Source organism: Delphinus delphis, chromosome 20 (genome assembly GCF_949987515.2).
Source record: "Delphinus delphis chromosome 20, mDelDel1.2, whole genome shotgun sequence".
Lineage (NCBI taxonomy): Eukaryota > Metazoa > Chordata > Mammalia > Artiodactyla > Delphinidae > Delphinus > Delphinus delphis.
The window spans coordinates 11,451,616-11,466,360 of NC_082702.1; the positions used below are offsets into that span (position 1 = coordinate 11,451,616).

At 52.1% G+C, this 14,745-nt stretch overlaps 2 protein-coding genes across 3 annotated transcripts; one reads left to right on the plus strand and one right to left on the minus strand.

Annotated features, from left to right (window-relative positions):
• Positions 1 to 3,999: 3,999 nt before the first annotated feature.
• Positions 4,000 to 5,656, minus strand: LYPD4 (LY6/PLAUR domain containing 4). 2 transcript variants are annotated; one of them, XM_059999889.1, is made up of 4 exons: positions 5,590 to 5,656; positions 5,247 to 5,390; positions 4,482 to 4,808; positions 4,000 to 4,202 (listed from the first exon to the last, which is right to left on the minus strand). In XM_059999889.1, the coding sequence occupies exons 1-4, from the start codon at positions 5,654 to 5,656 to the stop codon at positions 4,000 to 4,002; spliced, it is 741 nt and encodes a 246-aa protein (XP_059855872.1). The 2 variants fall into 2 exon arrangements, with proteins under 2 accessions (XP_059855872.1, XP_059855873.1); XM_059999890.1 differs by lacking the exon at positions 5,247 to 5,390 and having other exon boundaries at positions 4,482 to 4,833; positions 5,579 to 5,656.
• Positions 5,657 to 10,707: 5,051 nt separating this feature from the next.
• On the plus strand, positions 10,708 to 14,425 carry DMRTC2 (DMRT like family C2). Its single transcript, XM_059999335.1, has 8 exons — positions 10,708 to 10,931; positions 11,018 to 11,175; positions 11,458 to 11,534; positions 11,801 to 11,981; positions 12,130 to 12,256; positions 13,061 to 13,121; positions 13,278 to 13,452; positions 14,379 to 14,425. Exons 1-8 carry the CDS (start codon positions 10,708 to 10,710, stop codon positions 14,423 to 14,425), a joined length of 1,050 nt encoding a protein of 349 aa, XP_059855318.1.
• Positions 14,426 to 14,745: the final 320 nt, after the last annotated feature.

The following is a 14,745-nucleotide window of genomic DNA, read 5'->3' on the forward strand; positions in this document are numbered from 1 at the left end:
CGGCAGCATCCCTGCCCCTCCTCCGAAGCCGGCCATGGTGCCCCCGGGGAGCAGGCTCGGGCCCTGAGCTCCTTCTCTGCACTCAGAAGCCCTGCCCTGCACAAGGTGGGGCGCAAGTTCTCTCCGGGGAACGTGGGGAGACTCGGTGAGATAGCCAGAGGGGGGGAAACAAGGCGGCCGCACTCCGGAAGCTGAGGGCGCTGTGAGGACGGTTAGTCCGAAGGCTGGTAATGGGGGTCTCAGCCCAGAGGCCTGTGTCCCCCGGAAGGGCTGGGCCGCCTCTCTCAGGACTGAGGAGAAGAGGGTCATCCGGGTCTCTCAGTGCCACGGCTGCTCGTGTGCTTTGGGAGGGTGGGGAGGAGGGGAGCGATGGTGCTTCTGGTGCTAAAGATAAACAGCGGTTTCCCTGGGCCTCCCGAACCCAGTCTCAAGGGACACCTTCACCACAGCGCCGCCACAGCCAAAGCCGCCTCTCTGGGACCGTCGGAAAGAGTTGATTTGTGCGCATGCGCGAGCCTCGAGCCTCCTCCATTTCCCGCCTTTTCCGAGGCTGGCGCCACGCCCTCTCTCCCTCCAGCGAGGCGATGCGCAGCTCGGGACCAATGCGCAGTCATTGATCACTCTTAGGTCCACCATCCACTCACTTCCATTCTCGCCAGAAAGGAGAGGGCAGAGAAAAGAACCCTGAGAAAGAGAATAGGAGAACTAGAGGACAGAAGGCGGAGGAAAGGGCGGGACTTCCCCCTCCAATGGCTCACAGACAGAGCTTTGCCTCAGGCACTGTCGCCCCGCCCGGTTTCCAACTGCCTGAGGACCTGGCGGGCCCCTCGCCCCTAGAAGGAGGCTCAGCAGCAGCCTTGTCTCCTGCTCCAGCGGGTGGGCCGGATGCGTTCTAGATGATTCCTATGTGGCAAGTGCAGTGGGGAAACGACGCTGACAGCCAACACGTGAAAAGACCCAGGCTTCCCCGCTGGAGAGACCCCCGCGGGACTCCCCACTAGTTTGGCCAGAAAGACGCTTTTGCCGCCTCCAGGGCTGCATTTGTTGTTGGTCCGTGGTCTGTTCGATGCGCGTAAGGGGGCGGGGCCAGGCCTCAGTCCTTAGCCATGGGGGGCGGGGCCCCGCAATGGAGTGAAGCCCGGATTGCTCTTGGGGCGCGACCCAGAGAGGAGCAAGTCCGGGACTGGGTGGTGTTGGGGGCCCGATAGCAAGGATTGGCCCTAGGGGCCGGGACTGGCGACTGGATTCGGCCCTGGCCTCTGGAATTAGCCCCGGGATCGGGGACCACATAGGATTGATGGAGTAAGCTAGGGGGACAGAACCGCCTTGGTCCGTGGGGCCCCGACCGCGAAAAGGGCCCAAGAGGGGTCCAAGAGCCGTAGGCGCCGACGGTGGCTAAAAGACAAAGCCAGAGGTGAGCGGGCGGGGGTGGGCAGCAGCCCTGAAGGTACTTTAGACATCCTATGGGAAACTGGGGACCGAGTGGACTGACGTCCTGCCACAGGAAGTAGGGGAGCCCGTAGACTGGCTCATTGCCGCCCTGTGGGGCGGGCGTGCGGGGATAATCCACTGAGAGAAGCGGGTGATGTGAGAGGGAAATACCACACCCAGCAGAGAGACTATCAGACATCCCAGTACCATCTTGGGAGGGGAGTCCAGAATGTGAGTGTCCCGGACCAGGATTCCTCTTCCGGCTCCGGACTCACTGTGTGACCGTGGGCAACTCCTGCCCTCGGTGTTTCTAAGGTGGGAAATGGTTCAAGCGCGATTTTCAGGTATGAGTCACCTTTTTTTTTTGGCCACACTGGGGCATGAGGGAATCTTAGTTCCCCGACCAGGGATCGAACCTGTTCCCCCTGCAGTGGAAGCGCAGAGTCTTACCCACTGGGATGCGTTAAGAAGTCCCAAGTCTCTGACACTCTTGCGACGGTAATGAGGAAAAGGTTTAGAAGCTGTTGTCCAAAAAGGAAGTTTAGGGGTGAGTCAGGGAAAGGAAGGAGGAAGGGGTGCCCCATAGTGGGGAATGCCTGGAGGAGGGGTGCAGTACAGCTCCAAACAGCCCTGTCCCACCATCCTTCATTCAATCCGCTCATCCATTTGTTGTCAGTCCACCTGCCTCAGCCTGACTGCCCTAGGACCTAACTTCTTGACTCCTACTCCTAGGACTAAGGGGCCCTGGGTTGGCTTTGGACAGCCTAACCTTCACTTGGGAGAAGGAAGTGCTGTCACCTGGGTTCCCTAGGGGGTCACATTATTTGCAGATCTCATCAGGCTGGAGAAACACTGACAGACCAACAGAGATGCTACAAGCCTCAGGCAGAGGCACACACGCAGTTCTTTCTGGATTAGGAGTATGTGTCAATCCAAGTGAGGACCTTTGGGAATTTCCTGTGCAGAAAAGAAACTGACATAGCCCCCAGGCCCAGAGACCCCCAAACTCATCATCTTCTCTGCCATAGACATCATCATTAGCCAAGGTTAGAACTGGAGTTGGCTCCAGACACACACAGGAAGGCTCAGACAGGCTCAGAGCTCAGACTGGGCCCAAGACCATTCCCTGTCACACGGCAAGACACAGCCTCACCAACAGGACAGTGTGCCCAGAGGCAGCACACACCATGGTCAAGAACGGGCCTTGGAGGGCTTCCCTGGTGGCGCAGTGGTTGAGAGTCCGCCTGCCGATGCAGGGGACACGGGTTCGTGCCCCTGTCCGGGAAGATCCCACATGCCGCGGAGCGGCTGGGCCCACGAGCCATGGCCGCTGAACCTGCGCGTCCGGAGCCTGTGCTCTGCAACGGGAGAGGCCACAACAGTGAGAGGCCCGCATACCACAAAAAAAAAAAAAAAAAAGTTGAACTCATAGAAACAGAGATTCAAAAAATAGTTGCCAGGGGCTACGGTTGGGGGAAAATAGGGAAAAGTTGGTAAAAGAGTACAAACTTTCAGTTATAAGATGAATAGGGTCTGAGGATCTAATGTATAACATGTTGACTATAGTTGATAATACTGTATTATATAACTGCAATTTGCTAAGAGAATAGAACTTGTGTTCTCATCAGAAGAAAGAAAAGGGTACGTATGTGAGGTGACGAATGTGTTAGCTAACTCAGTGGTAGGAATCCTTTTACGATGTATACATATATCACATCATCATGCTGTACACTTTAACTATATTGCAATTTTGTCAATTATACCTCAGTAAAGCTGGAAAAAAAGTGGCCTTGCAACCTTGAGTCTGGCTGGCTCAGAACATGTCTCACTCACGTACCACATGCCCTTTGTATCCACGTCCATTTTCATTTAATAAATTTTTTGCACCAAAAGCAAAACACAACAAACAAAAAAACCCTAGCCAGATACTACCACAGTATCTGACTCATACCAATGAGCCACGCTTCTAATTCATAAGGCCTTCATTTTATTTTTTTTAATGGAAACAAGTCTTCATTAAGTAACTTTTAATATCAGAAAAATAAAACTCTCATAATTCTCTTTACAGCAAATATATCATATCAGTGTCAGTGCTCTGGCCATCTTAAGTTAAAGGTGCTTTATCATAAAATATATGGTTTTAAACTTCACTCAAATTGAATTTATAATCCCTATGACTTCCCTACAAGGCCTTCATGTTAAAGGGGAGGAAATGGAAGCCCAAAAAGGGAGAAGGTTTGGCCAGGATCTCCAAGTCAATGGCTGAACCCAGGCTAGAACTCACGTCCTCAGGAGGCGGCGGCGAAGGGGAGTGTTTAGGTTTCTCCTGCTTGCTGGGCATGATTCTGTCACTTTGCCAATGATCCTCCTCCCCAAGCCCCCTGCGCACTTCACAGTGAGCACTGCCCATTACCTGCCCCTCCCCTCCGCCTCCCTGGACACGTCTGGCCCTCCTCAGACCTTTCACGCCTCCACAACCCTCATGGACCACAGGACAAGGCAGAAAGGCAACTCCGTAACTTTATTTCACTATGTGAAGGGGTAGGGGTGTTTGGTCCAGCTAGATCGTCAGTCCCTGAAGGCAAACAGAAGGCCTAAGAGGATGCCCCAAGCAGGTCTCCCACTAGAGGGCTCTGCACCAGCAAACTGGGCCTTCTCTAAGATGTTGATGGCCTCAGTCACTCTGATGCTGCCAATATGGTGAAAGTGGGATAAAATATCGGTGTTTTCACGAGCACAGCCCATGAGGAGGAAGGTGGTATTGAGATTCCCTGTAAGGAAGAGAGCAAGGAGTCAGAGACACTTTCAAGACTCAAACATCCTACCCCTCCTTCCAGACACCCCTCACAAACCAGGACCCCTGCTCTCCCACCAAACACTCAGGTACCAGGCACCTTCTCCCCTCCTCCTTGGAATTATGTGCCACAACCCCCATCCCCCAGGACCCAGACACAGGACCATGGGACCTCAGTCCCACCCACCTCCCTCAGAGACGGGAAGGCAGCAGGCCTAGAGCAGGCATCTGAGAAAGAAAGTTTCTCTTCTCTCACCTGCCTGAAATTTTAAGGTGGAACTGTAACACTCAGTAGCATTGTTGGGGCAAGCCTCGGTGGTGACAAAATTTGGGAGGCAGTCCTTGGAGTGCTCGCCCACACAGGTTGGGCAACTATGGGAAGAAGATGCTAAAGTCTTAGGAGCCTTGGCCTTGAGTTTCACAAAAGGATCCATGTTGGTGAGGTTATTGCAGAGGTATGTCCGGCAGACACGGCTATAGGAGGCAATGGACAATCCGGGCGGCGAAACGAGGTAGGAGACTTGCGGGGGGTAAGATGAAGCTGGGCTGCAGCCTTTAAAACCCACAATTCCCCTTCTGGTCCCTGTGGGGCAGAAGATTGGAGAGCTCTGATCAGTGTCGCTGGCCACACTCAGTTCAAGCTCCCAGCCCACGCCCTGCTCTTCCTGCTGCCCCATCACCAACTTTGCCCCTCCCCCACTGTCCTCTCACCACTCAGATTTCCCACGTCTCATCTGTCTCTCCTCACTCTGCTCCCCACAGGAGCCCGTCTGCGCCTCTCTCCCTTGTATCCCAAACTTGTCTTCTCTCCCAGAGTCCCCCTCTCCTCCTGGGATCTGTCCACCTCCATTGTGTCCTCTTATCCAGTCCACACCACAACCAGCTGGGTCCTGCCCCTCTCCTCCCAAACATATAATGGGGTAGATATCTGGAACTCAAGTCCAGAGTCCCTGGGTGCTAGGAATGGAGGTGGGGTCAGAAGACCAAGCAAACAAAATGTCGCAAAGTCACCCCTGTTCACCTGTCTCGATGAACACCAGCGTCTCCTCACAGCCCTCATTCAGTTTACACACCATGCTCCTCATCAGAAGCCATTGCCAGCTATGGAGATCAACAGCTCTGAAGAGGGAAGATGTTGCTTCATAACACAAAAGAGCTCCAGCCCCTAAAGAGAGAATGTTCTTCCAGTCACCTGCCCCTCACATTGCCTTCTCAGCCCCGAACCGCCAATCAAGAGCTCAGCCTCCACAGACCCTGTCTCCCGAGGGACCCAGATATGCAGCTTTCCTTCCCCCAGTGACATGAATCCAGTCCTCCCATCCCAGCCAAGAGGGTCCCTAAGGGTCCAGCCACAAAGGACATACAAGGCAGAGTGGAAATGGCCCCTAGGAGACAGAGCAGCTGCACGGGGCTCAAATGCTGAGGTCCCATGGTCCTGTGTCTGGGTCCTGGATGCTGGGCCTCGGTCTGGAACCAATTTCAATCTAGGTCTCAAGCTCAGTTCTTGTCAGCCTCTGGGTCACTGTTTCTGGAGCAGAAAGTTGATTATCATTTTCATTAACATAGGCTCCCTGAGCCCTTCAGGGACACAGGTCTTCCCATCTCCATAGTCTCTCTTCCAACCTAACCCGAACCCACATTAGCTTCTCAAATCCTGACTCTTCACTCTCCTGCTTAGGTTCTGCCACTGGACATGGTGCTGAGCAGAGGACGCTGGCTTATTCAAAGGATCACTATCATACAGGCTATTCTCCATCCAGAGACAATGAGGTCAGAACAACAAATGTGTGTGTAGGAGTTAACCAACATATTACTAAATAACCCTTGACTCGAGAAAGAAATTAAAAAGTATTTAGAACTGAATAATAGCAAACATACTACATGTCACACACACACACGTGCATGTAAAATCTGATGAAAACTGAATAAGGCCTGTAAGTTAGTTAAGAGTAATATACCAATGTCAATTTCCTGCTCATATACTACAGTTATACAGAATGTCCCTATGGGGAACTGGAAGAAGGGTTTAAGGGACTCTAAAATTTTTGCAACTTCTTGTAAGCCAATAATCATTTCAACATCAAAAGTTTTTTAAAATACACATCAAAATTTGGGACTCTGATTTCTAAATCAATATTCAGAAGTAAATTTATAATTTAAATACATTTATCAGGAAACAAGAAGAATTACAAAATGTTTATGAATTAACTCAAGAAGTTATATGAGACCACAAAGCATCCCCCAAAAAGGGACAGAAATAAAGATGATGACAGAAATCAATGGAATAGAAAACAACAAAAAAGTATTACAAAAGACTAATATTCATTCTTTGACAATATTACTAAGATAATTCTCTGGCAACTCTAATCAAGAAAAAAAGATGCAAATAAAATACAGAATGAAAAATAAAAATTAACAGGCATCACATGTTCTAAGAATAATAAAAGTGTCATTAACAACTCTACATTTATAAACTTGAAAACCCAGATGAAGTGGATAAGTTTCTAAAATAATATGAAGTGCCAAAATTGGCATAAGAGCGCATACAAAGTCTTAAAACGAGAATGGTCAAGGATCTCAGGCAAATTGACAAGAAAAAGAGAGCAACCCCAGCAGGGGAATGGACCAAGCATATGAAGAAGCAATCTCAAAAACAAACCAGGGGGCTTCCCTGGTGGCACAGTGGTTGAGAGTCCGCCTGCCGATGCAGGGGACACGGGTTCGTGCCCCGGTCCGGGAAGATCCCACATACCGCGGAGCGGCTAGGCCCGTGAGCCATGGCTGCTGAGCCTGTGCGTCCGGAGCCTGTGCTCCGCAACAGGAGAGGCCACAACAGTGAGAGGCCTGCGTACCGCAAAACAAAACAAAACAAACAACAACAAAAAAAAAACAAAGTCTAATAAGCATACGAAGAAACACCCCAGCTCGACAATAATCAGAGAAATACAGTGTATCCAAATGTGCATCTATCAGACTGGCGAGGGATCAGAAAGCTGGAAAACTATGAGCATTGGTAGGACTGTGGGGCTACAGAGACCCTTGTGCACTGCTGCTCATGGGGTAGTCGGGGCCAGGGATAGGGTCCTCTTCTGGACCCTGAGGAAGGGAGGAGTTCTGAACAGTGTCTCAGACCCAAAGCATCATTCATTGTGGGGAGGAGTCTGGCAATACTTAGTCAAATTAGGCTTACAAAGAGCCATCTCTGGTATATCCTAGGTACACATAACAGAGATTTCCACCTTCAACTACAAAGGAACACATGAGAATGTAGCATTATTATGGTGACAGTGAGCTGAAGGCAATGTGGGCGTCCCTCCCTGAGACCTAGTGAACATGCGACACGCAGGGGATGCACACCATGGAATAGCATGCAGCAGTTAGAAGCAACTGGTTAGATGTACGCATCACATGCACTGGATGGATCATAAAAACAGTGCTGATTATTTTAAATACTAAATAATGTCATTCGCATAAATTGAAGCATCATGCACATAAAACACCGCACATCTTGCAAGAACACACACAAACTAAAAGATATGCATTAACCACCTGAAATGAGTGCCTATGCAACAGTTAGAGAATAAAAGTGGGGAACTGGGGATTACTGGAAATAACTAAAACACTGTAGGTTGTACAAAGTTGATAGACTTTGGACTCAAAGACAGACCAACGCTGGAATCTTTACCTCTCCATTGTCTAGCTGTGTAATCTTGTGCATCTTATTGAACTCATTTATAAAATATATTAGTAATATATCCCATAGAGTCATTGTTGAAAATTAATAAGATTATTAGTATAAAGTGCCAGGCAAGAGCTAAGCTCTCCAAAAATGTTGGTCCCCCATCTCTCTCTCCACTACCTAAAGGTTTAATGTCAATTGCTTCAGCTGGCATTAAAGCATTCCACACATCCTCACCCTTCCTCCCCCAGACTGGCCCCCAACAATCTTTCCAACTTCGTCTAGTACTGCCCCCCTGCACAGCAGTCCAGCTAGAGGTCACTTCTGCCACACTTCTCTGTCCAGAATACCTGACACAGGATCCGTAATCCAGAAATCTGCGGCAAACTAAGAGGCCAAGACCAGCAGAAAAGATGGGACACAGGAAGGGGAAATGAAGGCTGACAAAGGATCAAACAAAGGAGTTGGACCAAGCAGAGAAGATGGCACACACCTGCCTGGGAACGCAAAACAACGGGACCCAGCAATCTGAGAACAAGCACAGACACAACCAGAAAAGAGTGGAATGAAATCCTCAAGGAAAAAGGGATGGAGTGGTGGTCAGAGGCGATGCTATCCCTACAAAAGAGAAACCACACAGACAAGGAGGAGCAAACTGTTGGAATGGAACTTTGCAGGGAGCAGAGAAAGCACAATCGGGAGCGGCAGAAAAATGAGGAGTGGGGCACAAGGACCGGGTTCTCAGGGGAGAGAGGAGACAATCTTAGAGGCTCAAAGAGAGAAAAGGAGACAGGGCAGAATGCATAGAGAAAAGGGGACACCACAGAGAATGGGGAGGGAAACCGTGAGATGGGTCTAGTAGAGATGCACAGAGAAGGCTACAATTAGAGAGTGGAGCACCGAGAATGGGGTGCAATCCGGGAGGAAGATGAACACAGACGGTGGAAAAGGCTAAAAAGACAGAAAAACCACAGAAGCGTCTCGGGAAGCGAAGAGGAGGATGGGAGGGGCAGGGGTCCAGGCTATGAGGGAATGAGGCACGTGGAGAAAGAGGTTCCGAAAATCAGCAGGATGAACAGGCAGAGAGAGAGAGGCTCTCAGAGACGGAAAATGTCAGAGTTAGGAAAATCAGCACCAGCGCGGACGATAAGAGACACAAGGAATGGGGCTCAGCGTGAGAAGGTGGGACCCAGGAAGGAAACAGGGATATCACAGCACAGGGAACATAAAAGGAGAAAGGTAGATCGGGAGTTGGGCAGCGGGAGAGAAGTGCGAAAGCACGGGCATCCACACAGCAAAGAGTAACCGCCCGCGCAGAGTCGAAGACAAACGCTCAAGAGGCGCCGTCCCTGCAGTGCTGGCCGGAGGGCGAGACTGCGCGTGCGCGGGAGGGCGGGCCGGGCAGCCGTTCCTGGGGGGGCAGGGCCAGCCTCGTCCTGGAAGCGTTACTCGACGCCCCATTGGCCACCTCCCCAAAAAGGGAAAGAACAGTCTGGGAAGGCAAATCACACAAGGAGGGAGAAGTGTCGCGAGACTCAACTCGACGCTCTATTGGCTGGCCTGATAGTCTGGCGCGAGGAGAAGCGGGCCGGAGGTAAAGGGGCGGGCCGTCAGTGAAGGATCTTGAAGCGCACTGGTCGCTCGCCTCGGCGGCAGAAGGCGCCGCTTGAAGCTCATTGGTCCTTGTAAGAAGGGGCGGGAAAAGTGGCGCGAGCGAGGCCATTCCTCACCCCACTGCCCCACCACCTTCTTTCGCCTCATCCTGAGTCTGACTTCGCTCGAGGCTGTGGTAACCGCGGCTGACGACGCGAACGCGACCCCGCCCCTCCCGTCCCTTCCCCTCCCTGTCTTGCGCTGGACTCCCTGCCCCAGACAACGGTCGCCTCCCCACTAACGGTCCTCGCGGCCCCTTCGCCCATCCCCCACCGAGGCTCCTGGGCGCGCTCCCCGAGCCCCGAGCCCTCCCTGGGACCCTGGAGCAGGGCGAGGCCGCGGGGACAGCTGCAGAAGGGGGTGCACGCGAGGAACAGATGCACGGGGAGGTGTGGCGGGCGCGGTTCGAGGCTGCTTGTTGGGAATGGGCGAAGGCGCGTAAAGGCCAGGCGCAGCGACGGCGCGGGATTGCCTTAGTTTGGAAGGCGTGTGGGTGCAAGAGAGGAATTTGGGCCGTGGGGAGGGGGCTTTGGGCCTCGATCAGGGCCTGGCACATGGAAGGGGCTCAGTAAACCTTTGCTGAAGGAATGAAAATAATTCTTGAAAGTGAGGCAAGGGATCCTCACTTTCATGTTACTGAGGTGCAAGGGAGTGGTCTGATTAAAAGGGCTGCGGGGGAGAAATCGAATTGCAGGGCATACGTGAGGCTAAGAATTGAAAGGGGAGCATAAATGTTATGTGTGGGAATTGGATAAATGCAGGAGGGAGGGATGATAATTGTTGAAGAGAATGCCGGGGAAACTGTGGGAATGGGGTGTTGGTGGAAGGCGGGTGTAAGAACTGCTGCAGAGGGCGTGAGAGTGCGCGAGCATGCCCCAAACTGGGATTTCTGCCTGGAAAGGAACATGTGAGCGGAGAATAATGTTTGGATCGAAAGATACACAAGAAAGGAAAGAGAGAGGTTCTTGGGAAAGATGATGCCTGAGGAAAGTGAAGAAGGAGAAAGCCAGGGGAGACTCAAGGGTGACAGCTGAGTCCAGGAGTGAGCGAAATGGAAAAATCCTTCAGGCGTGGCCTCCCAGAGGCAAGAGGGCTGGTCAGGAGAGGGCCCACGTGTCCACCCTGACCCCCCACTCCTGCCCCTAGATACATGGAACCCAATGAAATGCCTGCTGTCCACCACTGCCCCTCAGACTCTGCCACAGGGGGTGAGACTAGAGCCCCCCAGGGCGGGGAGCTCGTCCCCAGGAGAGTTGTCAGTCGCTCTCCAACGTGCGCCCGCTGCCGCAGTCACGGTGTCACTGCCCACCTCAAGGGCCACAAGCGCCTCTGCCTCTTTCAGGCTTGCAAGTGTCACAAATGTGTCCTCGTCTTGTGAGTATGAGATCCAGGGAAGGGAGAGGATGGGCCTCATCCGAAAGGCGGCTGACCTGCCTTCTGACTCGCCACCCCCTCTTTAGGGAGCGCCGAAGAGTCATGGCTGCCCAGGTGGCCCAGCGTAGGCAGGAGGAGGCGCAGCTGAAGCGGCACCTGGCTCGGGGGCAGATGAGGAAAGGGGCGGCTCCTCCCAAAGCTCCCGGCAGTGTCAAGAAGGGAGTCACTCAACCAAGGCTCCACCGTGAGTGTCTCTGGCCAGGGCCAGGGCAGGAATGTGGGCAGGGAAAGCCTAAGTAGGAAAAAGAGTCCCAGTCCTGCCACTGAATTGGTGCGCGACCTGGGGCAAGGTGTTTCTATTCTCTGGGCCTCACCCTCCCCAACTATGAGTAGGGATTAAGTGTTGGGAGGATGCGGTGAGGTCTGTGGGTAGAAATGGGACCGAGAGAGATAATTCAGTTTGGGGTTGGAGTGGGATGGCCCTCAGGAGAAAGAGCTCACCAAAGCTCTCCCTGGTCTCTCACAGCTGCAAAGGAGAACATAGCACCCCAGCCTCAGACTCCCCATAGGGCAGTCCCACTGGCACTGACACCCCCTGAGAAGGTAAGGAAAAACTGGGCCCTGAGGGGACCCCTGTCTTAGCCCCTGCCCAGATCCCTTCCTGTATGCCTTCAGCACCTGGGTTCTAGGTCCAGCCCTGAATTGCTGTGTCATCTTGGGCAAATCACTTCTATTCCATGGACAAAATGAAGCGGTGGGATTTTATGGCCCTTCAAGCTCTAAAGTTTTGGGGTCCTACCTACATCCTGGAACATACCCATTCCTTCTCCAGCCTTGTACCTGACTCCAACCTATGCCCCCTGCAGGAGAACTCCCAGGGGCCTCTGCTGCTCAGCTGTCCCCCAGAAGCCTTGCCTTTGCCCCGGACTCCAGTGCCTCCAGGCCCTTTGGCCACTGGACACTGGCTGCCTCCAGGCCTTTCCGTACCAACCCCAGTGGTGTGCCGCTTGCTGTGCCAAGAACCTGCTGTCCCTCTGCATCCTTTCCCTGGTAAGATGAATTCAACGTTAATTCAAGAGAGATGTGAATGACTAGGTACCACTGTATCAGAAAGACAAGAGGAAAAAGATACAGGGTAGGAAGAGGGAAGACAAGCCATGACTTCTGCATACGCTCTGCATTCTCTTACCCTCGTTAGGCTTTGACCGTGGCACTGCCCTCTGGCTGCCCTCTCATGGGCCCCTCCCAGCCTGCTCAGGATCTCGCCCAATACTGATGGCTCCTCTTTCTGGAGAATCCCAAGGGCCCTCTACCCTGCCCCACACGTGAGTAGGGAGAAAAAGATATGTGTTTATGATGTGCCTAACCCTGTGCTGGATACCGTAGTAGATAAAGAAGAAGAAAAGGTCACAGACTAATGGGTGAGGCAGAGCTCTCCTAGGTCTGCCATTGCCTAGCTGTGAACCTTTGTACAAGTATCTTTACCTCTCTAAGCCTTTTTTTCTGTCAGTAAATCAGAGACACTACTACTTCTTGGTAATAATGAGAATTAGCAATAATATATGGAATACACCTAGCACAAGCCCTGGCCTTAAACAAGTAGTGGCTATTAAATCCACTTAAACAGATAAGATAGGGTTGAACTGCCTGCTGAAGTGGGGGTGGGGTGGGGGGGCGGGGGGGGGGACGACATGCTGCTAAGAGCCTCAGAGGCCTAGAAGAGAGGCCAAAGGCCATTAGAGAAAGCTTCCTAAAGGTGAGCCAAGCTGCTCCTCAAGTTCCATAGCGATTGGGGAACTAGGAGGGAAGGAAACCAGACTCTGGTAGGGCAGGAACAGTCACCTCAATCCCTCTAGATGTTTTGTCAGGTTTTTTTTTTTAGCGGACACCAATTATTTCCCATAATCCTCACAGTAGCCCTGGTAGGAAGAAGCTGACAGATATTTTCATTTTACAGAAAACAAAGCAGGCCATAACAGAGGAAGGGACTTGCCCAAGGCCACAAAGCCTAATGACCCAGCAGGCACTCAGATTCCCAGATCAGAACATAGCAAAATCCTGCCCCTGTTTCCATGTGTACCTGTCTGTCCATGTTTAATCCCCCTGGCATCTTTTCTCCTTATTTCCAGATGCTCGACTCTGAAACTTCAGCCCTGTGGCACCCCAGACCCGCTTCTGCTGCAGCCACAGGTCCTGGGGAAGAATTGGGACCCAGGACCCTGGGAGGAAGTTGAGCTTGGGGAAGGGAAGAGTAGGGGATAATGAAGTAACCAGGGGCAGAGGGAGCACCTGGAGGGTGGGCAGAAGTGGGGATTCCCAGTCTGCTTCTCTCTCTTTCCTTTGCAGGCCCCCAGAGCCTCTCGCCTGGACTGGACCTCTGACCCCTCAGAGTGGCAGCTGCAGTGGGAGGCAGCCGAGGCTCTTATGGGACTGAAAGATTCGTTTCAGGCTCCCCGCCTGACCCCTTCTGGTCCTTCCAACCATGCCTGGATTTCCCTGCGCCACCCCTGTGGCCCACCAGGTAACCTGTTCCTTAAAAGGAGGGGATGGGATAGGCATGACTGAGAAATGGAGGTACTGGAGTAAGCAGGGACTAACCAAATAGATCAGGAAGTTCAAGATCCCAGGCCCAGGCCCCAAGCTTTTCAACCTAGCCCCTGGGATTACAGTTGAGAGTTATTCAGTGAATCTGTTTTATCCTTTTTGTACTCAAAAGCAAATGTCCAGTGCCCTGATGTCAAGGAAAGTGAGGCCCTGAGAGAGGCAGGGACTTGCCTGAGTGCATATAGCAAGACAGTGGCAAAGCCTGTTCTCCTGACTCCAGCCAAGGTTTTTTCTCTGGACCCAAACTGCCTGCTGAAGTCTGGAGAGGGACTGAAGAGGTAACAAGGGTCTGGCCTGGAAGGAGATTTGATAACTGCCTTCAAGGAGCTTCCATTCTATTTGGGAAACCTGGATGCCTTCAGAAAGCTCAGTGACAAACCTGGAGAGAACTAGAGGAATCTTGAGGCATGAGAAACACCTATGGGGACAGAGAGGGAAGGCTGAGATTTCTCTTGTCCAAAATGGTGGATTGGACATGCTGTGTGGGACTGGAGGGACTGCTGGAACAGAAGCAGATGAGTATGGAGGGGCTTCTGATCATGGAGGTCTGGCATGCCAGGCTTGGGCATCTAGACAAGCACCTGTACATGAAGGGGAGCAAGGGAATGTTTCTGAGTAAGGGACATATTCTGAATCCCTGAGCTTTAGAAAGACACGTATGGTGGCTGTGATGGAGGGATTGGATGAGGCAAGACTAGAAGTGGGAAAATCAGTGAGGAGGAAGTGTTTGCTATAATCCAGGTGAAGAAAGATGGGCCTGGATTAGATGGGGTAAAACGAGAGGGTTTGCTGGGAGGGGAAATAGATGTGACCTGGTCCTGCCCCCTTCCTTCCTGTCTGTAGCTCCTGCTGAAGAAGGAGGATTCCAGCCTGTTGTCCCCTCTCTCTGACCCAGTCCAGCCCCCTCCGTGGCTCTACATATTGGGCATCTGGGATCCATCTCCCTCCTGAGCTAGAAGCCCAGAGGTGGAGGCCTCACTGGGGTAGGGGGGCAACAGCCTGCAGGCATTGCATATTTGGTATTTTACTTACAGATTTATGCATGGAATTTAATGTAGCACAAGCTTCAGGCTTGTTTTAAAGCTTTCAGGTGCTTTGTTAGCTTTTGGCTCCTTTTGTAGCATGGCCATTTCCTTGGCTGAAGGGGGATATTCTTTTACCTTCCTCGGATCCTGGGACCTTTTAAAATCCCCAACAAAGAGAAAGTTGT

Bases quoted from the DNA above. Each gene is read 5' to 3' on its own strand.
- LYPD4 (XM_059999889.1), bottom strand. From the start codon at position 5,656: ATGGGACCTCAGCATTTGAGCCCCGTGCAGCTGCTCTGTCTCCTAGGG. The intron at 5,391-5,589 runs GTATGTCCTTTG...TTCTCTCTTTAG, and splicing joins GGCCATTTCCACTCTGCCTT to GGGCTGGAGCTCTTTTGTGT. The intron at 4,203-4,481 runs GTGAGAGAAGAG...TCTTCCTTACAG, and splicing joins CACCTTAAAATTTCAGGCAG to GGAATCTCAATACCACCTTC.
- DMRTC2 (XM_059999335.1), top strand. From the start codon at position 10,708: ATGGAACCCAATGAAATGCCTGCTGTCCACCACTGCCCCTCAGACTCT. The intron at 11,982-12,129 runs GTAAGATGAATT...TACCCTCGTTAG, and splicing joins CCCTCTGCATCCTTTCCCTG to GCTTTGACCGTGGCACTGCC. The intron at 13,122-13,277 runs GTCCTGGGGAAG...TTTCCTTTGCAG, and splicing joins CGCTTCTGCTGCAGCCACAG to GCCCCCAGAGCCTCTCGCCT.